This window comes from Bombina bombina, chromosome 1, assembly GCF_027579735.1.
Source record: "Bombina bombina isolate aBomBom1 chromosome 1, aBomBom1.pri, whole genome shotgun sequence".
In the NCBI taxonomy this organism is placed as follows: Eukaryota; Metazoa; Chordata; class Amphibia; order Anura; family Bombinatoridae; genus Bombina; species Bombina bombina.
The window spans coordinates 168290875-168316421 of NC_069499.1; the positions used below are offsets into that span (position 1 = coordinate 168290875).

General features: G+C 40.7%; 1 protein-coding gene across 1 annotated transcript in view; it reads left to right on the plus strand.

Moving 5' to 3' along the window:
- EIF2AK4 (eukaryotic translation initiation factor 2 alpha kinase 4) overlaps positions 1 to 25547 on the plus strand; it is a 396156-nt gene that overhangs the window by 259820 nt on the left and 110789 nt on the right. Inside the window, exons 30-31 of the mRNA XM_053697714.1 lie at positions 18008 to 18118; positions 18700 to 18822. Coding sequence (XP_053553689.1) covers positions 18008 to 18118; positions 18700 to 18822 — 234 coding nt within the window. The remainder of the gene's footprint in view (positions 1 to 18007; positions 18119 to 18699; positions 18823 to 25547) is intronic.

A 25547-nucleotide genomic window follows, 5' to 3' on the forward strand; every position in this document is an offset into this window, starting at 1 on the left:
AGGAGCTATGTAGCAGCTCTGCTGTGGGTGATCCTCTTGGAACTTCCTGTTGGGAAGGAGAATATCCCACAAGTAATGGATGATCCGTGGACTGGATACACTACAAGAGAAATAAATTTATCAGGTAAGCATAAATTATGTTTTTTTGCTTATTAGTAAAATTGGAAATTAAAGTTTTAGTTAAAAATCTACTCTTCCCTTTAAACTGCTAATTTATGTTTATATTTGGAGCAAAAACTCCATGGTGAATGGAAAGTTAACATAGTTGGCATCAAGTTCATCATTCTAAAAGTACAATCTGTAAATAGTTGCTCCTGGTATTGTTAGTTATGCTTTGTGGTTATAAGATAAGTATACACTTTCTTTCCAATGGCATGGAGAGTCCACGATGTCATTCAATTACTGATGGGAAATTGAACTCCTGGCCACCAGTAGGAGGCAAAGATACCCAGCAAAGCTTAAGTATCCCTCCCACTTCCCATACTCCCCAATCATTCTTTGCCTCTGTAACAAGGAGGAAGCAAAGATAGTGCTCTGAAGAAAAGAAACTCTAATGGGTAGCTTCTCTTCAAGTAGGACTGGGGTAATGCTGTGTCCAATTAATCCTCTTGAGTAAGAATGAGTATTGGTAGCTGTTAGCTGCTGGAGTTCGCAGGGAGGCTTCTCTGTTCTCTCTCCAGCAATCTATGCTAAACCCACCCGGCAACCAGGATTAGTTACTCTGCTTTCCTTCAACTTCAGGTCCCTGTCAGAAGTCTAGATGGATCTGTCAGACCTAGAAGACTGTGTCTGCCCCACAGTAGAGGCTCCAAGGTAAGTGCTCTTTTCTTTCACAGGTTGGAAGGCACAAGGCACCTTGAGAGTTAAATATCTCTTATTTCCCTTATGGAGCCTAGGACTTATTACAATTCTTAATCCTAGCTGATAAGTTGTACATTTTGGCAGGATTCATTACAGGGGCACCGCTGACCTAGGGACAGAGGCTGTCAGGTCTGAGGGCTCCTTTAATATGGATCGCTTTATTATGGGGGAATTGTTTTGCACATATCACAAGCAATTGTTTATAGTTCAGCAAGCTAAGGCACTGAAGGCTGAACTCAGATGTTTAAAACTGGAACTTTTGAGGAGATCTGTGAATGTCACAGTAGTTGGATTGCCAGTTATATAGCTGGTGTTGCCCCATCCTTGCTGTGGTTATATAGGTGCCTGTATTTATCATTTTTTTGATCCGGTTCTGATAATCTACTCCGGACTTAGCATCCTCCTGGGCATAGGCAATAATTTTGCTAAAGAAATGTTATATTTATCAGTTATTTTTTTTCTGTGATCCGGTTTGATATATATGTTCTGGATTTAATATTCCCCTAATTATAGCAATATTTTAATAAAATATAAAGATAGTATTAACAATTGTATTTTTCTTCCTAAATGGAAAGAGTCCACAGCTGTATTCATTACTTTTGGGAAATAAGAACCTGGCCACCAGGAGGAGGCAAAGACACCCCAGCCAAAGGCTTAAATACTCCTCCCACTAACCTCACCCCCCAGTCATTCTTTGCCCTTCGTCCCAGGATGTTGGCAGAGAAGTGTCAGAAGTTTGTTTTGTCTCTTATGGAGGGTAGTACTCTTCGACATGAGACGGGAGCTTTAAGTAATCCTATCAGTCTCTCAGTGAGGGCCTGGATTGAACGTTAGAGTCCGGAGATGCAGGGAGAGTCTTTCTGCGAAACTATCCCGACTCATATTAACAGCTCCACAAGCAATCAGCATTGTCGAACTTTGCTTCGCTGCCTGCTTTCTTTTCTCAAGTCCATGGCGGAGGTGCTGCTACTATTGGTCACACTTGAAGGGCCGTGTTCCTGTTCCACGGCGTAGATTCCGGTAAAATTGTTTCATTTTACTTCATCAGAATGTTCTGTAACTATCTTGCGGGAGTTAATTATATATATATATATATATATATATATATATATATATATGGCCTCAGTGAGGCTCCTTTTTGTATCTTGGTTTTTTCTATAGTCCATTATTATTATATTCTCTATCTAGTTATGGAGGATTCTGATGCTGAGACTGTTCAAATTTCAGATTCTTCGACTTGTGAAGAATGCAAATTGGCCCCATTGACACAGGTCAATCATGTTATGTTTGATATGCCGTATTAGAGTGCCCTGTTCCTCGGGCTCGGGGAATCAGGGGTCTACTGAGCCATCCGCCTTTGGGAGTTCTGTCCTCCGAGAGGCGAGTTCCCTACCGCTCCCTACTACTACACATGCGGGTAACCCAGATTATGTTTATCCCTCCTTTACAGGGCGACTTGTTCCCCCCGGAGGTTGCAGCTCATTTTCGCTTTCACATATTTTTGGCGATTATACGTCTGCAAAGTCCAGACGTTTATTTGCGTTTTTGCTCCTGCCCGATCGTCCCGGGTCTACTGGCCTTGGATGGGCCTATACAGTTCCCTGCGGGTGTAGCTGTCCCTGAGTGTTGTGCATTTCATTACAGAATAGCGCGTCTTCGCGTTTTACTTAGACACGTTTTTGACTTATTGGAGGATCCTATCCTTAACGGATACTGGAATCTGCAGTATTCTACTTCGAATGGCTCACCTCATTAGACATGAGGGGGATGACATAATTTCCAAAATGTCTGCTTCTTGAGATCTTTCCCAGTTTTTTGTTGGAAGCGCAGGGTTCCGTTTGGCTGTCCCTGCGTGTATACCTGTTTTCTTCCTGGGCTTTAACCTACGGGTTGCCTTATATTTGCTTTTATCCGGTTAGGTTGTCTTTTATTTTTGATTATGTGTTTCTTTCGAGGACTTCTGGGATCGATTCTCTCTGGTTGCTTCTTCGGAAGTTTAAGGGACACGTTAGTCTTATGTTTGTCTTTCTGACAGATTTAGGCAACTTGACAGTTATGACCCCAGCTGCGGCTATTCCTGCTGGGATTCAGATCTTCTGTCATGTGGCTTATTCAGACACGTGGTGCCTGTTCTGCCTGGCTGGTCCGGTGGGGTGCTCACATTATTATTTGTGTTTTTTCTTGTTTTTCTTTACAAGTTCAGCTAAACACTCTAAAAGGATTCGTATGCAGGGGGATTGTGTCAGTCCTTATTTGGCCTTCAATCTGGTTGACAGGGTCAGTGGAGTTCCGCTGCGTCACTCTCCTTGCTCCGATTTCCTCGGAGCCTAGAGTTTCTTTCCTCTCTTGGGAGGATTGGGGGCCTAGCGCCTCCTTCCCGCCGTTTTGGGCGGTTCTATGGCTTTGGAATTGTCCTTGGTCTTGTTCCTGCTGTGGTTCTCTTCTTGAAACCTTTCAGACTTTGTCCGCTCCTCAGGTTCTTTAGGGGGACCTGGTTCCATACAGGAGTTGGTTCCTTTGAAGGGACATGGACAGTGTGGTCTCCTTGATCTCTGTTAGGGTTTCTTCCCTGTGGGGAATGCTCCGCATCCTTCTTTCATCTTCTCCTCTGATTTTATGGGGGTGATGTGGAGACTATCCTGTGCTTGAGTGACTTTGTCCTCGAGGTATCCCCTTGTTCTTGGTCGTCTTGTGGCTGTTTCCGCCTAGGGCTCTAGTGACCTTGTTTTGGTCTTTGCTCCCCTAGCTCCTTGGAGCGTTGGACTCTGGCAAGGGATGGTTTCGTCTTTGGTCGGGACTTGCAAGTTTTTCTCGTTGTCCATTTTGGACATTGTATTTATGGTTATCTCCTGGGGGTATGGTTTTTAGATCGGAAGGGGGATTTTAGTTCCGGCTTCTTGTTTGTTTTGGGTCTCGGACCTCTCCTCGCTCTGGTTCTTCCGGTGGCTGAGGTTCTCACTCTGCGTTTCCTTTGTGGATCCCGTTGCGAGTTGTACCACACTGTTAGGATCTAGAGCTGGCTGGGTCTCCCCAGTTTCAGGAAACTTGGGCTGGGTCCTTTGGTTGGGCTAGTTGAACTGGTTTAGTTGGCCAGGTTTTTCTGGGTGCCGATGCCCCTTGGGCTTGCTTTTTGCCTATTGGTCGGTTTTCCTTATTCGTCTTTCTGAAATAGTGTGATGGCTTTGCTGCTCTGCAAGCTGTGGAACTGCAGCTATGGCACCTTGTCTGTGTGCTAGCCAGTTTAAATCTTTAGGGGATTCCTTCCATGTAGGGCGTTGGAGATTTGTTCTCTTGGTTCAGCTTATGGCTGTGTCCTGGGGGCAGGTGCTCTGTCCTTCAGACCCCTTTTCCGGCCCCCTTTGTCTTGTGGGGGGGGGGCGTATATCCTTCTTTCAGAAGTGTGGTCCCTATCTTAGGGTTTCTCCTGTCTTCAGGAGGTTGGGACAGACGGGATATCCTATTTCGGAGAGAGGTACACTCACTGGGTTGTTCTGTCCATCTGGAGAGAGTTGCTGGCTCTGCCTTGAGTCTGTTAGGCGCTAGCTAGATCTCTAGCTCTACGGCCTTGTCGACGGTCTCCATGTGGTGTTTCGGGTTGGCAGCCGAGCACTGTTGTAATACCTGTGCCATTTTTTTCCGCTTGTTTTTTGAGCTGGGGTTTTTCTGGCCCCCTAGTTTCAGGACTGCCGATGCTTGGGCTGGCCGGGCTGTAGGTAGGTCCTGAGATCCGTTGTTCTTCTCGGATCTTGGGGGCTCATTGGTCCTTGTTGAGGTTCTGGGCTCTCCTTATATTTTCTAGACCTATGTGTAGGTCTGGCGTTTTTGGTTGCCTAGAGTGTGCCTTCTGTAGTGGGGGTTTAGCACTCTACATTGGGTAGCCGCTTCTAGCAAGTATTTCTTCTATGTCATCCTGAGGATGGCTGTGTGTTTTTGACTCAGGTGTTTACCTTCGTCTGGGTCTACTGCATGTACTTTTGCCTGAATACTTCAGTGTTCTGATTTCGGATGAGGTTTTGTCTCCGTTTTCAGTTGTTCCTAGGCGCTGGTTGACTTGCTGCCTGGCAAGTGAAGGGTTGCTCTTTGAAACCAGCTGCAGCTGTTTGCGCCTTGATCGTGTGCTAGCTAACTGTTCCAATTATTTGCAGGATGTTGGGAGAACCTTTTCTCTGTTCTGCTACCTGGTTCTAAACCTTGTGGTTTCCATTTGGATTGGGAGTTGCCTCCCCTTATTGTCAGGTCCCATTTAGGTCTTGCAAGCTTGGTTTGATTTGGGAGTTTTTCCTTTTATGGCATTTGTGGTAACCTTTCGGTTTCTGTTTGGTTCTTCCTTGCCTTATTCCTTTGTGAGTTTCGTCTGGGGTTCCCTTCGCTAGTGAAGGTTATGTGGTGGGGGACCGACTGTTGGGCGATGGTGTCTCCCGGAGGACTGTTCGCTCAGTTGAGTCTGATGTTGTGGTCTCTAGCTAGGCTTCTGGGTTATCTGCTGGTCAGTGTCCTTGGGGCCTTTTCCCTTCCTGTTTTCTCGGCTTCGGACGAAGCAGTTTTTTTTTGTTGGGTAGTGATTTCAGGCCTGGTGCCCTCAGAATGGGCCGCCTATTGTACCCTCCCGTTTTGGCATTCAGTGTCCTCTATAGCTTTGGTATTGTTTTCCCAAAAGTAATGCAGCTGTGGACTCTTTCCATTTAGGAAGTAAGACATAAATTATGCTTACCTGATAATTGCTCTCCACCCGTTTTTTTTTTTTTTTTGTGGGGCTTCTTGTTTTTCATTCTTCTGGCACCTTTTTCACCCTGATATTTCTTCTACTGTTTCTTGTTCCTCTGCAGAATGACTAGGGGATGAGGGAAGTGGGAGGAGTGTTTGAGCCTTTGGCTGGGGTGTCTTTGCCTCCTCCTGGTGGCCAGGTTCTTATTTCCCAAAAGTAATGAATGCAGCTGTGGACTCTTTCCATCAGAAGAAAAGAAAATGATCAGGTAAGCATAATTTATGTTTTTATCTTTTTTTCTGTGGTGATTTCGTTTACCTCAGTATGGAAGACTTTATGGAAAGGGATTCTAATATTTCTTTACATTTAGACAAATGTTTATTTTGTGAAGAGGCCCATGTGATCCCCTCTGCTCAATTATGTTCCACATGCTTAACTTCCATGTTGCAGACAAAAACTAAAACTAAAATGAAAAAAGAAGAAAACCAATGGCACTACTTATTGGTTAAAAAAAGCTCTAAATCTCTCTGTATAGGGTGATCCGTAATATATACCAGATCACTATATATCGAGTATTGGAGTCAGTGGTGCTAAGTACTAATTATGGACTTTGATAGATAAATAGTGGTTAAAGAGATAACCACTAGAAAGAGTACACTTATAGCACTCAAGAGCTATATGTATATAGTTGGTTGTACTTAATTGTTAGATAAGACTGATTATTTGGCTCTAGAATATAACAGATCTCTAAATATTCTAATACCTAACTAAAATTAAAACATAACGTTTATTAATCAAACTTTGCTTTAAATTTGCGGAAAAGAAAGTGTGATTTAAAAACACAAACTAAAGTTGGTGAAACTATATCAAATAAATCGAGTAACAGGCTAGTGGGGTCGTTATGGGGTTTTAGATCACACCTATGTAAAGGCCATACTGGAAATAATAGTAATGAAATATTGGTTATAAAATTATATAGGTTGTGCAATTACCTACCGTTCTTGTCCGTTGGGAAGAACAAGTTATAAAATAGTGGATTTAGAATAATGGATAGTTGGAATATCCTTTATTGAACATTAAGTTTTGTTATGATTACTCAGTGTTTAATAATATAGAAAAAGAGGAGGTTGTCCTTTGTTAAACATTAAATTCTATTAGTTGAATTATATTAATATAAACACTCTGAGTTATTGAGAATGTCCTTGCCCTTTGTTATTACCAAGTATTGGCTGTTCTGAAAAAGTATTACTCAGATCCTATGTTAGTGTAGTATAATCTAGATAGGGTTATCTATGTCTTAAATTGATTATCCAGTTAGTCGATTAACTCTATCAATTTTATTCCTTGCAGTTTTATGCTGTAGGTGATTTTAAATATATAGATAGTGAGTGGATGGTGCAAAGGTTGTATCCTTTATTTAATTTGTACTGCATCAAAGGAGAATCGTAGCTTGTGTTGTATAGGATTGAGTTTTTCACATCGTCTGAGTTTATTGACTTGACAGTAGATTTAGGTACATTTGTATGAATGTTGTTATATAGGACTCCGATTATGTTTATTATTGTGTATTTTCCTGGGCTCAAAGCGCCTTTCCCAGTGCTTAGAATACAAGGTAATATTGGTAGTGCTGATTGGTAGTGCTGGCAGACTGATTATTAATGTAACCTCTCATCCAGTTACAATATTATAGTATTATATGTGCTTGGGCAGTAAGGAATTAGATTGTATACTGTTGCTCATTTATTCACAACAGATTGGTAAGAATTGCTAATCTTACACACACACACGGTAACTGGAATTATCCTATATTTTGTAACGTAAATTCCGGGATATTTTACAAAGGCATTTGTGCAAATTTAAACATAGGTAACACAACCTCTCAGTACGTAACTGGTAGCTGATTAACTACAAAAGAGTAAATAAATCCGGTTATACATTAATTGGTGTTACCTCGAGTAATCCCCTCAATATACAATGACAGTATTAACAAACCACTGAAGTAGAATATGAAATAATACACGGTGCCTGGTAATAGGATTTTAGCGCATAAAGTGTCAAGCTGATTAACCGCTAAGGTAGTATTACTTGCAAGCGGTAGCTAGATCCACCATTGCACCTGTTTAAATTATGGTTCAGAGGTTTCTAAAATATACTAGGAGTAATACCACATAATGAAAGTACACTTAAATTAAGTTACTATATGTATAGCCTGTTTATATAAAAAATCGTCATGGTTCACCAATTAAAGTAAGCAGCTAAAATACAGGAGCTCGCAACGACTCCTCGCCAATTCCCTAAGTCCCTAACATGTTTCGCCGTCTAACACGGCTTTTTCAAAGGGTTATCGCGATTGCACTGTTTGCTTTCGTCTTTTAAACCCGATCGTCGGTAGGCTCCGCCTTGTGGGAAGCAACGTTCAAATTACGTAATGATGGAGTATCTAACGTGGTCTAAGTGAATTCTGGGTAATGTAGTTGTTAAGGGAAAAGGATACCCAGCGGTAAAATCGCCTATTCTCTCCAGCCATATGATATTAGTGGGTCTATATTGTAACAATTTCTACTCACTCTAATCAAACAATAGTGAGTGATACTGGGCATTAAGGATTGCTGTTGTCTATTAATGTGGATTACGTACACATATATGTCATCTCAGATCTTTTGTTCAAGAGTAAGGTATTGATTGTAAATTTACTTAATAAATATTTATTCATCTTTATTTCATGAAGAAGATTTAATGACTTCGTTCATATGATATTTAAAAAAAGGTCTAGTTCATCATCTGCCTAATTCTTGGAATCAATGTTTGTTTGAGGAATGAACATTTGGGGGATAACAAATGCATATATAAATATAGTATAATTAAAGTTAGTCACTAAAAATAAATTAAAATTGATGTGCCTTTGTTACAATAATAATTAATATACTACATCGTGCCTATATTGAACCCTAAAGTATGTGCAACTAATATGTTGTGAATAAAGTACCGAGATGTGATGTAAGGAGGACAAAACTATGATGAAAGAAGAAAGGAACTGTGGGTCATGACTGAAAGAATAATTATAATTATTCTTTCAGTCAAGACCCACAGTTTCTTTCTTCTTTCATTATAGTTCCGTCGTCCTCACACCACATCTCAGTACTTTATTCACATCAAACACCCATGTATCACTATTATAATTATTCTTTCAGTCATGACCCACAGTTCCTTTCTTCTTTCATCATAGTTTTGTCCTCCTTACATCACATCTCGGTACTTTATTCACAACATATTAGTTGCACATACTTTAGGGTTCAATATAGGCACGATGTAGTATATTAATTATTATTGTAACAAAGGCACATCAATTTTACTAATTTATTTTTAGTGACTAAATTCCTCAAACAAACATTGATTCCAAGAATCAGGCAGATGATGAACTAGACCTTTTTTAAATATCATATAAACGAAGTCATTAAATCTTCTTCATGAAATAAAGATGAATAAATATTTATTAAGTAAATTTACAATCAATACCTTACTCTTGAACAAAAGATCTGAGATGACATATATGTTTACGTAATCCACATTAATAGACAACAGCAATCCTTAATGCCCAGTATCACTCACTATTGTTTGATTAGAGTGAGTAGAAATTGTTACAATATAGACCCACTAATATCATATGGCTGGAGAGAATAGGTGATTTTACCGCTGGGTATCCTTTTCCCTTAACAACTACATTACCCAGAATTCACTTAGACCACGTTAGATACTTCATCATTACGTAATTTGAACGTTGCTTCCCACAAGGCGGAGCCTACCGACGATCGGGTTTAAAAGACGAAAGCAAACAGTGCAATCGCGATAACCCTTTGAAAAAGCCGTGTTAGACGGCGAAACATGTTAGGGAATTGGTGAGGAGTCGTTGCGAGCTCCTGTATTTTAGCTGCTTACTTTAATTGGTGAACCATGACGATTTTTTATATAAACAGGCTATACATATAGTAACTTAATTTAAGTGTACTTTCGTTATGGGGTATTACTCCTAGTATATTTTAGAAACCTCTGAACCATAATTTAAACAGGTGCAATGGTGGATCTAGCTACCGCTTGCAAGTAATACTACCTTAGCGGTTAATCAGCTTGACACTTTATGCGCTAAAATCCTATTACCAGGCACCGTGTATTATTTCATATTCTACTTCAGTGGTTTGTTAATACTGTCATTGTATATTGAGGGGATTACTCGAGGTAACACCAATTAATGTATAACCGGATTTATTTACTCTTTTGTAGTTAATCAGCTACCAGTTACGTACTGAGAGGTTGTGTTACCTATGTTTAAATTTGCACAAATGCCTTTGTAAAATATCCCGGAATTTACGTTACAAAATATAGGATAATTCCAGTTACCGTGTGTGTGTGTGTAAGATTAGCAATTCTTACCAATCTGTTGTGAATAAATGAGCAACAGTATACAATCTAATTCCTTACTGCCCAAGCACATATAATACTATAATATTGTAACTGGATGAGAGGTTACATTAATAATCAGTGTGCCAGAATTTAGTCAAAGCAGTGTTGAAATACAAATACTATGATACAAAGGAAGGGTGTTTGCTACAATGTATTAAAATTAAACAAACAATTACAAGCACTACTAATTTAACCCTTCAATATACAATTACAAGCACTACCAATATTACCTTGTATTCTAAGCACTGGGAAAGGCGCTTTGAGCCCAGGAAAATACACAATAATAAACATAATCGGAGTCCTATATAACAACATTCATACAAATGTACCTAAATCTACTGTCAAGTCAATAAACTCAGACGATGTGAAAAACTCAATCCTATACAACACAAGCTACGATTCTCCTTTGATGCAGTACAAATTAAATAAAGGATACAACCTTTGCACAATCCACTCACTATCTATATATTTTAAATCACCTACAGCATAAAACTGCAAGGAATAAAATTGATAGAGTTAATCGACTAACTGGATAATCAATTTAAGACATAGATAACCCTATCTAGATTATACTATACTAACATAGGATCTGAGTAATACTTTCTCAGAACAGCCAATACTTGGTAATAACAAAGGGCAAGGACATTCTCAATAACTCAGAGTGTTTATATTAATATAATTCAACTAATAGAATTTAATGTTTAACAAAGGACAACCTCCTCTTTTTCTATATTATTAAACACTGAGTAATCATAACAAAACTTAATGTTCAATAAAGGATATTCCAACTATCCATTATTCTAAATCCACTATTTTATAACTTGTTCTTCCCAACGGACAATAACAGTAGGTAATTGCACAACATATATAATTTTATAACCAATATTTCATTACTATTATTTCCAGTATGGCCTGATATTTACTCACAATATACTCGCTAGTCAACCTGGTATAATTGGTTATTAAATATACCTATAGTTGAACATTACTCACTTCCGGAGTAAACAACCTATATAGTTATTACCCTAACTCTCCTGAATATACTAAATTTGACTTTGTAATTTAGTTCATAACCTTTACATAGGTGTGATCTAAAACCCCATAACGACCCCACTAGCCTGTTACTCGATCTATTTAATATAGTTTCACCAACTTTAGTTTGTGTTTTTAAATCACACTTTCTTTTCCGCAAATTTTAAGCAAAGTTTGATTAATAAATGTTATGTTTTAATTTTAGTTAGGTATTAGAATATTTAGAGATCTGTGATATTCTAGAGCCAAATAATCAGTCTTATCTAACAATTAAGTACAACCAACTAAAACTAAAATGTCTGCTGTTTCTAAATATGTTAACCCCTCAGAGCCCTCTACCTTTCAGGACTCTGCTGCCCTAGACATGCCTCAACTTTCTCAACAGTCCCCGTCCCTAGTAATTTCACTGGCAGTGCCCTGCGGCTCAGCTCAGTCTCTTTCTGGGGGTGTATTTTTACCAGTAGACTTTGCAGCACAGCTTACCTCAGATGTTTCTTAGAGTTCCTTACCTATTGCAAGTAAGAGAAAAAGAAAGACTAAAGATATTTCCTCTGAATCAGGAATATTGTCTAACGCCAAGGCTGGTTTAGTCAGTTTATCTCAAATATCTGAGGATGACCATACTTCTGCGGCCTCTGAAGGTGAGATCTCTAATTCTGACTTTGCTTCGGACAGTCCAGTAGAATCAGAGCAGGTTAGTTTCAGGTTTAAATGGATACTGAACCCAAGATTTTTCTTTTGTGCTTCAGATAGAGCATACAATTTTAAGCAACTTTCTAATTTACTCCTATTATCAATTTTTCTTTGTTCTCTTGGTATCTTTATTTGAAAAAGCAGTAATGAAAGCATAGGAGCCGGCCCATCTTTTGTTCAGCACCTGGGTAGCGCTTGCTGATTGGTGGATAAATGTAGCCACAAATCAGCAAGCGCTGTCCACAGTGCTGAACCAAAAATGGGCCGGCTCCTATGCTGTCATTCCTGTTTTTTAAATAAAGATACCAAGAGAACAAAGAAAAATTGATAATAGGAGTAAATTAGAAAGTTGCTTAAAAATTGCATGCTCTATCCGAATCACGAAAGAAAATTTTTGGGTTTGGTATCCCTTTAAGCTTGAACACCTTTTATTTATTACTAAAGGAGGTACTAGCTACTTTGGATGTCTCTAAGCCCACAACAACTGAGAATCCTAAAGTTACTAAGCTGGACAGGGTTTTTGATTTCAAGCCTAAGTCTCTGGAAGTTTTACAGTTCCGCCTCGTATGTCCGATATCATTTCTAAGGAATGGTAGAAACCAGGTATTTTTCCCCATCTCCTATTTTTTTAAAAGATGTTTCCTGTCTCTGACTCTGTTCTGGATCTATGGAGTACCATTCCTAAGGTAGATGGAGCTATCTCCACCCTGGCCAAGAGAACTACTATCCCTTCTGTAGGATAGTACCTCATATAAGGACCCCATGGATAGGAAATTGGAGGGGTATTTAAGGAAAAATTTCCTCCATCAAAGTCTGTTATGGCAGCCATAGCGGCAGTCGCTGGAGCGGCTTTGTATTGGTGTGACTCCTTATCTGAACTGATTCTGGAGGAGACTCCCTTGGAGGAGATTCAGGACAGGATTAAGGCCTTGAAACTAGCCTATTCCTTTATTTGCGATGCCAGTATGCAGGTCCTTCGTCTGAGTGTGAAGACCTTGGGTCTTGTTGTTCTGTCTCGCATAGCCTTGTGGCTTAAGTCCTGGTCAGCGGACATGGTTTCCAAATCTAGACTCCTTTCCTTACCTTTTAAGGGGAAGTCTTTATTTGGTCCTGGACTTGATTCCATTATCTCCACTGTGACTGGGGGGAAGGATAAGAAGACTAGGCCTAAGGGTCGTCCATCTTCTAATTTTTGTTCCTTTCGCAATCTCAAGGGACAGATATCCTCGGCCACCTCCAAGTTCGACCAGACCAAGAGTTCCTGGAAGCCTAACCAGCCCTGGAACAAAAAAAAAAACATTTTCAGAGACAGAGATTTTTGGTTAAGTCAGAATGAAGGGGCGGCCCCTGATTCGGGATCGGATCCTGTAGGCGGCAGACTTTCCTTCTTTCAGGACGCCTGGATTTGCAATGTTCCAGATGCTTGGGCGGTGGATTTGGTCTCCCAGAGATGCAAGATAGGTTTCAAGTCTTGTCCTCCAAGAGGCAGATTTCTCCTATCAAGACTGCCCTCAAACCCCGGCGAAATGAGAGGCATTCTTAAATTGCGTTAGAGACCTCTCCGCTGGGAGTGATCGTCTTGGTCCCTCCGGCAGAGCAGGGCTTAGGGTTTTATTCAAACCTTTTTGTCGTTCCCAAGAAAGAGGGGACTTTCAAAATGGAAACTATCCGATCCATTCTTCCTTTGGTCCAGGAGCGTGAGTTCATGACCACTATAGACCTGAAGGACACTTACCTCCATGTTCCTATTCACAGAGAACATTTTCAATTTCTGCGGTTTGCCTTTCTAGACAAACACTTCCAATTTGTAGCCCTTCCTTTTGGCCTTGCTACAGCTCCCAGAATATTTACAAAGGTGCTGGGAGCTCTTTTAGTGGTGGCCAGCTCTCAAGGAATTGCTGTGGCCCCCGTACCTGGACAATATCTTGGTTCATGCTCCATCTTTTCATATGGTAAGATCTCACACAGACACTCTGTTGTCCTCTTCTTTGCTCTCATGGGTGGAAGATAAATCTGGACAAGAGTTCCCTGGTTCCAGATACCAGGGTCTGTTTTTGGGGACAATCATAGATCCGATCTCCATGAAAATCTTCCTAACAGATGTGAGACAGTCCAAACTTCTCTCTGCCTGTCTTTCCCTCCAGTCCTCTGTACGCCCCTCAGTAGCGCAGTGCATGGAGGTATTTGGTGGCCTCCATGGATATTATTCCTTTTACTGAGACCTCTCCAACTATGTATGCTCAGAAAATGGAATGGCGGTCATTCGGACCTATCTCAGCGGATCGTCCTATACAACCACACGAGAGAATCTCTTTCTTGGTGGCTCTGTCAGTATCATCTAGCTCAAGGCATATGCTTTTTGAGACCATCTTGGGAGATTGTGACTATGGATGCCAGCCTTTCAGACTGGGGAGCAGCTTGGGGTCCCTTAAGAGCGCAGGGATCCTGGTTACCGAAGGAGTCCGTCCTCCTAATAAATATTCTGGAGTTGAGAGCAATCTACAATGCTCTAATAGCGTGGCCTCAATCGAGTTCTGTCCGATTTATCAGATTTAAATTGGACAACATAACATCTGTGGCTTATATCAACCATCATGGAGGAACAAGAAGTTGAATGGGAGAAAACAGAAGGAGGCGCCACAATAGTGTGAAATCGTTGGTGACAAAATACCCACGCACACAGCATAAATCACTTACTAGATTGAAAGCACTTGAGAAGTGCCACAGGTGCAGACTGGACCATTAAAAGCTGCCCAGCGAGATTTTCCTCACGATATGTGAACCGGCACACTTGCTTCAAGATCCCAATCCAGTAAAGGAATCAGCTAGCTCATTCACTGAAATATCAGCCACTCAGGAAATGTCCATTAAAAATGGCAGAGCTTGATAAAAAACTTTGTGATGACCAAAGGTTAAAATATAACAATCAAGTTTATTAAAACCCAATACACTTGTGATGACCAAAGGTTAAAATATAACTATCAAGTTTATTAAAACCCAATACACTATTGGGTTTTAATAAACTTGATTGTTATATTTTAACCTTTGGTCATCACAAAGTTTTTTTTATCAAGCTCTGCCATTTTTAATGGACATTTCCTGAGTGGCTGATATTTCAGTGAATGAGCTAGCTGATTCCTTTACTGGATTGGGATCTTGAAGCAAGTGTGCCGGTTCACATATCGTGAGGAAAAGCTCGCTGGGCAGCTTTTAATGGTCCAGTCTGCACCTGTGGCACTTATCAAGTGCTTTCATTCTAGTAAGTGATTTATGCTGTGTGCGTGGGTATTTTGTCACCAACGATTTCACACTATTGTGGCACCTCCTTCTGTTTTCTACCATTCATCTACAGATCCACGCTGGTTGCCTATCAGTATTGGAAGGAGTATAGCTGCCGCACATCCCTGAATTAAGTGGACTTTGATCATAATGGAATCCTGGATGCTGTATGGGTTCGATTTGATATGAACTCTTATGTGTTTGCAGTGCTTTCGTTTGCATATTGATCGTCTTATCACTTTGACATCACTTTGGCACCACTGTTTTTATTTGTCACTACACATTGTGATTTACATGTTATTTGTTTTAGTATCTGTTTTTTTGCTGGATTATCCAGCACATTCTGTTTTTGGTATTTAAAAGAAATTTGAGAGTTGCATTTAGCTTATCCTTTGACAGAGGTATCCACAGAGTTAAGATACTCATTATATTTCATTTTATTTTTATTTCACATTTATAGTATAGATTATATCACTATCATTCTTATTAGGCGCCTTCTACCTTTATCACATTTTTTGGAACAAGAAGTTCCCTAGCTATGAAGGAGGTCTCACGCATACTTCAGTGGCCAGAGTCCCACAATTGCCACATTTCGGCCATTCATATCTTGGGAATGGACAACTGGGAAGCGGACTATCTGAGCAGACAGACGTTCCACCCAGGGGAGTGGGCTCTTCATTCGTAGGTGTTTTCCAAGATAACCCTCAGGTGGGGTGTTCCTGAGATAGACCAGATTGAGGGACCCGCAGGCAGTGGATGCGTTAGCGGTCCCATGGGAATTTATTCTAATATATGTTTCCTCCGTTTGCCCTTCTTCCCAGGGTCATAGCCCCCATCAAACAGGAGCAGGCCTCTGTGATCCTAATTTCTCCAGCTTGGCCTCGCAGGGCTTGGTTTGCGGACCTGATAAAGATGTTGTCCTCCCCTCTGTGGAAGTTGCCGCTGAGGAAGGACCTTCTACTTCATGGTCCATTTCTTCATCAAAATCTAGATTGACTGCGTGGAGATTGAACGCTTAGTCTTGTCTAAAAGAGTTTTTTCAGATAGGGTCATTGACACTCTAATCCATGCTCGTAAGCCGGTGACTCGCAGAATATATCATAAGGGCTTGCGCACCTATCTTCCCTGTTGCAAATCTCAATGTTTCCCTTGGCACGACGTGAGAGTTACTCATATTCTGTTATTTCTCCAAGAGAGTTTGGAGAAAGGTTTGTCAGCCAGTTCTCTGAAGGGATAGATCCCTGCCCTTTCGGTTTTGTTACACAAGAAGTTAGGAAATTTGCCGAACGTTCAGTCTTTGTTCAGGCCCTGGTCAGAATCAGGCCTGTATTTAAACCTGTTGCTCTGCCTTCGAGCCTTAATCTAGTTCTTTGTGTTCTGCAGCAAGCTCTGTTTGAGCCTATGCATTCTGTTGATATCAAACTGTTGTCTTGGAAAGTTTTGTTTTTGTTAGCTATTTCTTCTGCTCATAGAGTTTCAGAATAATCTGCCTTACAGTGTGATTCCCCTTATCTTATTTTTCATACGGATAAGGCTGTTCTACGTACCAAATTGGGTTTTCTCCCCAAGGTGGTCTCGGACCGCAATATCAATCAGGAGATTGTAGTTCCTTCCTTTTGTCCTAATCCTCCTCCTCAGAAGGAACATTTGTTACACAATCTTGACGTGGTTCGTGCCCTAAAGTTCTATCTCCAGGCTACCAAGTATTTTAGACAATCCTCTCCCTTTTAAGTGGTGTACTCTGGTAGGTGCAAGGGTCAAAAGGCCACTGCATCTACTCTTTCTTTTTGGTTGAGGAGTGTCATTCTTTGGGCTTATGTTGAAGCTGGACATCAGCCTCGTGAGAGGATTATGGCTCACTCTGGCCGTGCTGTTCTGAGCTTTTAAGAATGAAGCTTCCATGGAACAAATGTGTAACGGTGGCTACTTGGTCCTCTTTGTATACCTTTTCAAAATTTTATATAATTGATGTTTTTCCTCAGCTGAGGTTTCTTTTGGGAAAAAAGTGCTTCAAGCGGTGGTGCCTGCCTTTAGTTCTCCCTCCCTTTCCATTCTGTGTCCTCTCTGGCTTGGGTATTGGTTTCCCATCAGCAATTGAATAGAATTGGGGACTCTCCATGTCATTGGAAAGAAAACAAAATTTATGCTTACCTGATAAATTATTTTCTTTCCTGGCATGGAGAGTCCACGACCCGCCCTTTTATAACTTTTAAGGTGGCTTTTATTTTTATAATCTTCAGGCACCTCTAAACCCCTTGTGTTCCTCTTTCCTTATTCTCTCGGCTGAATGACTGGGGAGTGTGGGAAGTGGGAGGATACTTGAGCTTTGCTGGAGTGTCTTTGCCTTCTGGAGGCCAGGAGTTGAATTTCCCATCAGTAATTGAATGGAATCGTTGACTCTCCATGCCAGGAAAGAAAATAATTTATCAGGTAGGCATATTTTTTTTTTCTTTCCTTTTGTGAACAATTGATTGCCTTGTAAACCAATAACCAGGGACCTGTCATCTATACAAATATCAATATTTTTAAACCTGTACTTTTTTATTAATGGAATAAAATGAAACAAAAGTGATTTACATTTAAACAAACATGCAAGTATTAGTTGTGCATTTCCTAGTAATTTGTATTATTTTATAGTTACTAACTAATGGTAGTTAGTGTAGGAACCAGTGAGCTTTTGTGTCTGTCAGCCAACAAATATTAGAAGGAAGAATACTGATTCTGCTGAATTCGTTTCAGTATAAATTATTAGTATCAGTTATTTGTAGAGCACCAACAAATTCTGCAGAACTAAATTTAAACAACTTTTATATCGCAATTTTTTCATGCAAAAAAATTCAAAATTTTTAGATGAATCTCTGTTGTACCTGAACTTCTTTTCTTGATAATGTATATAAAGTAAAACCGTTCTATATACTGTATTTCCTCCTGATATGTCCCCTTTGTCTCATGTACCTTTTTACCTTTTGTTCTTTTTAGATTTCACAGTTTAAAGGACCTCATGCTGGAGTCAATGTTTTACCCAATGCTGTGGGTGTTAGTATAGCAATAGATAAAATATCTGCAGCTCTTTCCAGTACAGAAGAACATGTAAGTTTGTGGGGTTGATACAGAGCGCTTTTTATAAAAACGTACCTTACCTTCATCCAATATGAGGTTTTCATGCACAAAATACAAATGGTTTCCAACTGAAACAAAATAAATAACAATATACCTATAAATAACATGCATGATCCACTGCCAGTAGTAAATAGCTTCCTTGTTTTCATACATGGTACTGGAAGATTTAACATCTTACAATCATTTTAGTAATCGTACAAACTTCATTGTTGATTTTTAAAATTTATAATCAAAAGCTGATTACATAGATTGTAACTCTGATGACAGCATGTCTATCTATGTAATTCTATTTAAAACATAAATAAGAGATCTGTTCCACTAGTCCTCTGGCAGCTATTTTGTCACATTGAAATTGCTCTTACTGTTTTGATATTTTCTGTTAGTCTATTTTAGTCAGTATTCTAACACTACTTTGACCTTTTCTTTTTTTTTTTAATTACATTTCTTCATCCAAGTTATTCTTAATGATTTGTTTTCCTCTGTTATTTTTAATAACTTGTCTTTTTTCCAGGAAAAAAAACTTTGTTTGTAAATACACCTTTTTTTTCCAGGCCAGCAGCTGTGACTTGTTAGTTGTCAGTGCTGGAACGATGTCTGTAAATCGAGCCATTGGAATTATTCAGAAGCTTTGGGCTGCGGGTATTACAGCAGAGATCATGCATGACTGGTCAGAGGTAAGCACAAATATTTGAAGGAATAGGTTGCAGTTTGTTGGTCATAATAAGTAAGAGTTATAGGTGGAATTAAATACATGACCACTGCTTACAGTTCAGACTACCCAGGCTTTTTAGATAGTAGGCACCACTTTTTCTAAGTTGCTTTTCTTAACTCATAGTGATTAGGCTTGTCTTCCGGATTATTGAAAAGAACGTAACAATTGTAGGTCCCTTAAATAACCACCATGAACTCATATAGAGCTATATTCTGTCCTTGTAACATTCTGTTTGGTCGCAATATAATCCTATGGGCTGGGCTTTAGTGTACGTGCTTATTTACATCTGCATGTCCCTGCTTTATTTTGGCTCAGAGAAATAGAATATTTACTTATTTTAGATGTATACATTTTTTTTTTATTTGCAATTTTAATTTTTGGAAAGTTTATTTTCCTTTTAATGTTGACATCACAAGATGAGGTAGTGTGCAATGTCATTTAAATGTACTGCTTGTACTCTAATGGGTTAGATATTGGAGCAGCATGTTAACTACCTCCTGGGGTACAAATGCTAGTTTCTTGTCCAAGGAAGCCCAAGTTAAATCCACAACCTCAGGGGAAAAAGGGACTGCAGGACAAACTCTCACAAGGCATTGTTTCTTCATGCAGGTGGTGAGAGTCCACAATCCATTACTCATGGGCATTACCATCCCTACCACTTGGAGGAGGCAAAGATTCCCAAACCGCAAGAGCTCTATATAACCCCTCCCACCTATACATACATTAGTCTTTTCTTTGCCCCTGCTGGAGGTGGTTGAAGAATGAAGATGTGCATGATTTTCTTAAGAGAAAGGGGATTTCAGTGTATTTTGATGCCCTGTTTCCCATCAGTGTGCAGAGCTCGTCAGTGTTATTTGTGTTATTGTTTATGATTCTTTTATTAACCTCATGGGAATTTCCCTTTATGGATCTACAATATACTCTAATTCCATAACCTCTGCTGACATGTTTCAGTACAGGTTTGGCTGTCTGCTACTTAGATGGTGGACAAGTGTCTACTGCTAAGTATTATATCCTTTGTCAGCTTCTAATATTGAGTTATGGGAAACTGTTCCTAAGGTTGATTGGGCAACTTCCACTTTGGCTAAGTGTACTACTATTCCTTTGGAAGATGGTACTTCTTTTAAAAATCCTCTAGACAGGAAGTTAGTTTTCTTTCCTAAGATATGGTGAGTCCACGGAATCATCAATTACTAGTGGGAATATCATTCCTGACCAGCAGGAGGAGGAAAAGAGCACTACAGCAAAGCTGCTATATATGTCACTTCCCTTACCCATAACCTCTAGTCATTCTCTCTGCCTGCGGTGCAAGGAGGTGGTGAAGTTTTGGTGTCTGCTTTAAAATAACAAAAATCTTGATTGTAGATCAGAGTAGGTTTGCTCTGATCTTTCTAAAGGGTCTAGCCTTAGCCCATGTCAGTCTCTTCAGTAGGGCAGTGGTGGCTTTTAAGCAATTTGGAACTTGTGGGGTGCAATCCTCACTGCGTTTTCCCAAAACATTTTGCTGCCCTATTTAGATAGCCTGAGTAAGTTTACTCAGTCTTTCTGTATTTCCACAGGTCCATGTGAGGGATGGCATCCTCTCAAACCAGGTGAGCTGTTCTGCTGCCGGACAGATGAATATTAAAGTAAGTGCCAATTTTATTTTTCTATGTAGCAGGGAAAAATTTGGCACTTATTCAGCTGAAACGCTGCAGGGGGACGTTTTTCATTATTCCTGTCAGGGTGCAGGTTTTTATGGCAGTTTTTGCAGGCACTGTTAGTGTGAGGAGTTATTTATTTTATTGATGGCTGAGTAAGGATCCGTTTTTAGTAATGGATTATGTACTTTTTTTTTGGGGGGGGGGGGGTTGTTTGTTTTTAAGCCTGTTTTCAAGAATGTTGTTTTTAAAAAAAAAAAAAAAAGTATTTTTTGTTTGCTGTAGGACCGCCCCTTTTAGGGAGGTTCTGATTCTTTGATGTCAGAGTTTTTTTGGCGCTTTTTTTCACTTCCTGTAAGAGAATGATGCTCTGCTGTTTAGAAGGCTTCTTGCTGTTTTTGCTTCTCTGGAAATCCGGATTGTAAACAGGATCGTTTTTTTTTTTTTCAGTTTGCTGCGGGTTGCAGGACAGGTAGGACACCTCAGTAATTCTGCTGAGGTGTAGAGTGTTACCTGGGGTATGTTTTCTTGATTTGGTAAGTTTAAAGGGAACATTTTTTTAAAAACGTTTTTTTTTTTTTTTGGTTCTGTATTATATCCTTTGTTAAAAGACAAAAGATTATGGTTCAGGAGGCTGTGCAGGATGTTACCTGTAGCTTATGTTTTGATTCCCAGGTGGAACCCCCAGTACCTTTTTGTTCTTAATGTATTGAAAGAACTTTAGCTTATAAAAATAGATTTTCTCCTGTTAAGTGTAGTCAGTCCACGGGTCATCCATTACTTATGGAATATTGCTCTTCCTAACAGGAAACTGCAAGAGAATTACCCAGCAAAGCTTGCTATATAGCTCCTCCCCTCACCTGTCATACTCAGTCATTCTCTTGCAGCCTAACTAGATAGGAAGCTGTGAGAGATCTGTGGTGTTTTTTTAACTTAGTTTATTTCTACAATCAAAAGTTTGTTATTTTTAAATGGCAACGGAGTGTGCTGTTTATTCTCAGGCAGCTTTAGAAGAAGAATCTGCCTGGGTTTTTTTCTATGGTCTTAGCAGACGTAACTAAGACCCACTGGCTGTTCTCATCTGAGGAAAAGTGAGGTAACTTCAGAGAAGGGGAATAGCATGCAGGGTCCCCCTGCAACAAAGAGGTATGTGCAGTAAATTATTTTCTGAGGAATGGAATTGACTGAGAAAATACTGCTGATACCATTGTAAAGTAAGTTCAGCCTTAAATGCAGCGATAGCGACTGGTATCAGGCTGATGTGTGTGTGTGCACTGAATGTATTTTCTAAGGAATGGAATTGACTCTGAAAATACTGTTAATACTGAAATAATGTATGAGCCTTAACTGCAGTAAAAGCGACTGGTAGCAGGCTTGTAAATAATAATACATAACTTTTAAATGTATGTTTAAAACGTTTACTGGCATGTTAATCGTTTTTTGTGAGGTACAGTAAAAATTCAGTCACAATCTGTCTACTTCATCCTCCATGATCCAGATCGTCTCTAGAGAGCTCAGGGGTCTTCAAAATCCATTTTGAGGGAGGTAATCAGTCACAGTAGTCCTGTGACAGTGTATTTGACTGTGAGAAACGTTAATTATATAATTGTTATCCGTTTTTGGGTACTAAGGGGTTAATCATCCATTTGCTGGTGGGTGCAATCCTTTGCTAACTTAATACATTTACTGTGAAAATTTGGTTGCTATAACTATTTTTGTTCATTGTTATTTCAACTGTGTCAGTTTTTCTGTGCTTCTTAAAGGCACAGTAACGTTTTTTATATTGCTTGTAAATTAATTTTGAAAAGTATTTACAAGTTTGCTAGTCTCATTGCTAGTTTGTTTAAACATGTCTGACTCAGATGAATCTCTTTGTTCACTATGTTTAAAGGCCAATGTGGAGCCCAATAGAAATTTATGTACTAATTGCATTGATGCTACTTTAAATAAAAGTCAATCTTTACATGTAAAGAAATTATCACCAGACGACGAGGGGGAAGTTATGCCGACTAACTCTCCTCACGTGTCAGTACCTGCGCCTCCCGCTCAGGAGGTGCGTGATTTTGTGGCGCCAAGTACATCAGGGAGGCCCTTACAAATCACTTTGCAAGACATGGCTACTGTTATGACAGAAGTATTATCTAAGTTGCCAGTTTTAAGAGGCAAGCGCGATAGCTCTGGGTTAAGGATAGAGCGCGCGGATGAGATGAGAGCCATGTCAGATACTGCGTCACAGTTTGCAGAACGTGAGGACGGAGAGCTTCATTCTGTGAGTGACGGATCTGATCCAGGGAGACTGGATTCAGAGATTTCCAATTTTAAATTTAAGCTAGAGAACCTCCGCACATTGCTAGGGGAGGTATTAGCAGCTCTGAATGATTGTAACACGGTTGCAATTCCAGAGAAATTATGTAGGTTGGATAAATACTATGCGATACCGGTGTATACTGACGTATTTCCTATACCAAAAAGGCTTACAGAGATTATTAGCAAGGAGTGGGATAGACCTGGTGTGCCTTTTACCCCTCCTCCCATATTTAGGAAAATGTTTCCTATTGACGCCACCACACGAGACTTATGGCAGACGGTCCCTAAGGGGGAGGGAGCAGTTTCTACTTTAGCTAAGCGTACCACTATCCCGGTGGAGGATAGTTGTGCCTTTTCAGATCCAATGGATAAAAAATTAGAGGGTTACTTTAAGAAAATGTTTGTTCAACAAGGTTTTATTTTACAGCCCCTTGCATGCATTGTGCCTGTCACTGCTGCGGCAGCATTCTGGTTTGAGTCTCTGGAAGAGGCCATTCGCTCAGCTCCATTGGATGAAATAATGAACAAGCTTAAAACACTTAAGCTAGCTAACGCATTTGTTTCTGATGCCGTTGTGCATTTAACCAAACTTACGGCTAAGAACTCCGGATTCGCCATCCAAGCGCGCAGAGCGCTATGGCTTAAATCCTGGTCAGCTGACGTGACTTCTAAATCTAAATTGCTTAATATTCCTTCCAAAGGGCAGACCTTATTCGGGCCCGGCTTGAAAGAAATTATTGCTGACATTACGGGAGGTAAGGGCCATGCTCTACCTCAGGACAGGGCCAAATCAAAGGCCAAACAGTCTAATTTTCGTGCCTTTCGTAACTTCAAGGCAGGAGCAGCATCAACTTCCTCCGCTCCAAAACAGGAAGGAGCTGTTGCTCGTTACAGGCAGGGCTGGAAAGTTAACCAGTCCTGGAACAGGGGCAAGCAGGCCAAGAAACCTGCTGCTGCCCCCAAGACAGCATGAAGAGAGGGCCCCCTATCCGGAAACGGATCTTGTGGGGGGCAGACTTTCTCTCTTCGCCCAGGCTTGGGCAAGAGATGTCCAGGATCCCTGGGCGTTGGAGATCATATCCCAGGGATACCTCCTGGACTTCAAGACTTCTCCTCCACGGGGGAGATTTCATCTTTCAAGGTTATCAGCAAACCAAACAAAGAAAGAGGCGTTTCTACGCTGTGTACAAGACCTCTTACTAATGGGGGTAATCCACCCAGTTCCGCGGACGGAACACGGGCAGGGATTCTATTCAAATCTATTTGTGGTTCCCAAAAAAGAGGGAACCTTCAGACCAATCTTGGACTTAAAAATCCTAAACAAATTTCTAAGAGTTCCATCATTCAAAATGGAGACTATTCGAACCATCCTTCCCATGATCCAAGAGGGTCAGTACATGACCACGGTGGACTTAAAGGATGCCTACCTTCACATACCGATTCACAAGGACCATTACCGGTATTTGAGATTTGCCTTCCTAGACAGGCATTACCAGTTTGTAGCTCTTCCCTTCGGATTAGCTACGGCTCCAAGAATCTTTACAAAAATTCTAGGATCACTTCTGGCGGTACTAAGACCGCGAGGCATAGCGGTGACTCCGTACCTAGACGACATTCTGATACAAGCGTCAAGTTTTCAAACTGCCAAGTCTCATACAGAGATAGTTCTGGCATTTCTGAGGTCGCATGGGTGGAAGGTGAACGTGGAAAAGAGTTCTCTATTACCACTTACAAGAGTTCCCTTTCTAGGGACTCTTATAGATTCTGTAGAGATGAAAATTTACCTGACAGAGGCCAGGTTATTAAAACTTCTAAATGCTTGCCGTGTCCTTCACTCCATTCCACACCCGTCAGTAGCTCAGTGCATGGAAGTAATCGGCTTAATGGTAGCGGCAATGGACATAGTACCATTTGCGCGCCTGCATCTCAGACCGCTGCAATTGTGCATGCTAAGTCAGTGGAACGGGGATTACTCAGATTTGTCCCCCCTACTAAATCTGGATCAAGAGACCAGAGATTCTCTTCTATGGTGGCTCTCTCGGCCACATCTGTCCAAGGGGATGACCTTTCGCAGGCCAGATTGGACGATTGTAACAACAGACGCCAGCCTTCTAGGCTGGGGAGCAGTCTGGAATTCCCTGAAAGCTCAGGGATTATGGACTCAGGAGGAGAAACTCCTCCCAATAAATATTCTGGAGTTAAGAGCAATATTCAATGCTCTCCTAGCTTGGCCTCAGTTAGCAACTCTGAGGTTCATCAGATTTCAGTCGGACAACATCACGACTGTGGCTTATATCAACCATCAAGGGGGAACCAGAAGTTCCCTAGCGATGTTGGAAGTCTCAAAGATAATTCGCTGGGCAGAGTCTCACTCTTGCCACCTGTCAGCGATCTACATCCCAGGCGTGGAGAACTGGGAGGCGGATTTTCTAAGTCGCCAGACTTTTCATCCGGGAGAGTGGGAACTTCATCCGGAGGTCTTTGCTCAACTGGTTCGTCGTTGGGGCAAACCAGATCTGGATCTCATGGCGTCTCGTCAGAACGCCAAGCTTCCTTGTTACGGATCCAGGTCCAGGGACCCGGGAGCGGTGCTGATAGATGCTCTGACAGCCCCTTGGGTCTTCAACATGGCTTATGTGTTTCCACCATTCCCAATGCTTCCTCGTTTGATTGCCAAGATCAAACAGGAGAGAGCTTCGGTGATTCTGATAGCGCCTGCGTGGCCACGCAGGACCTGGTA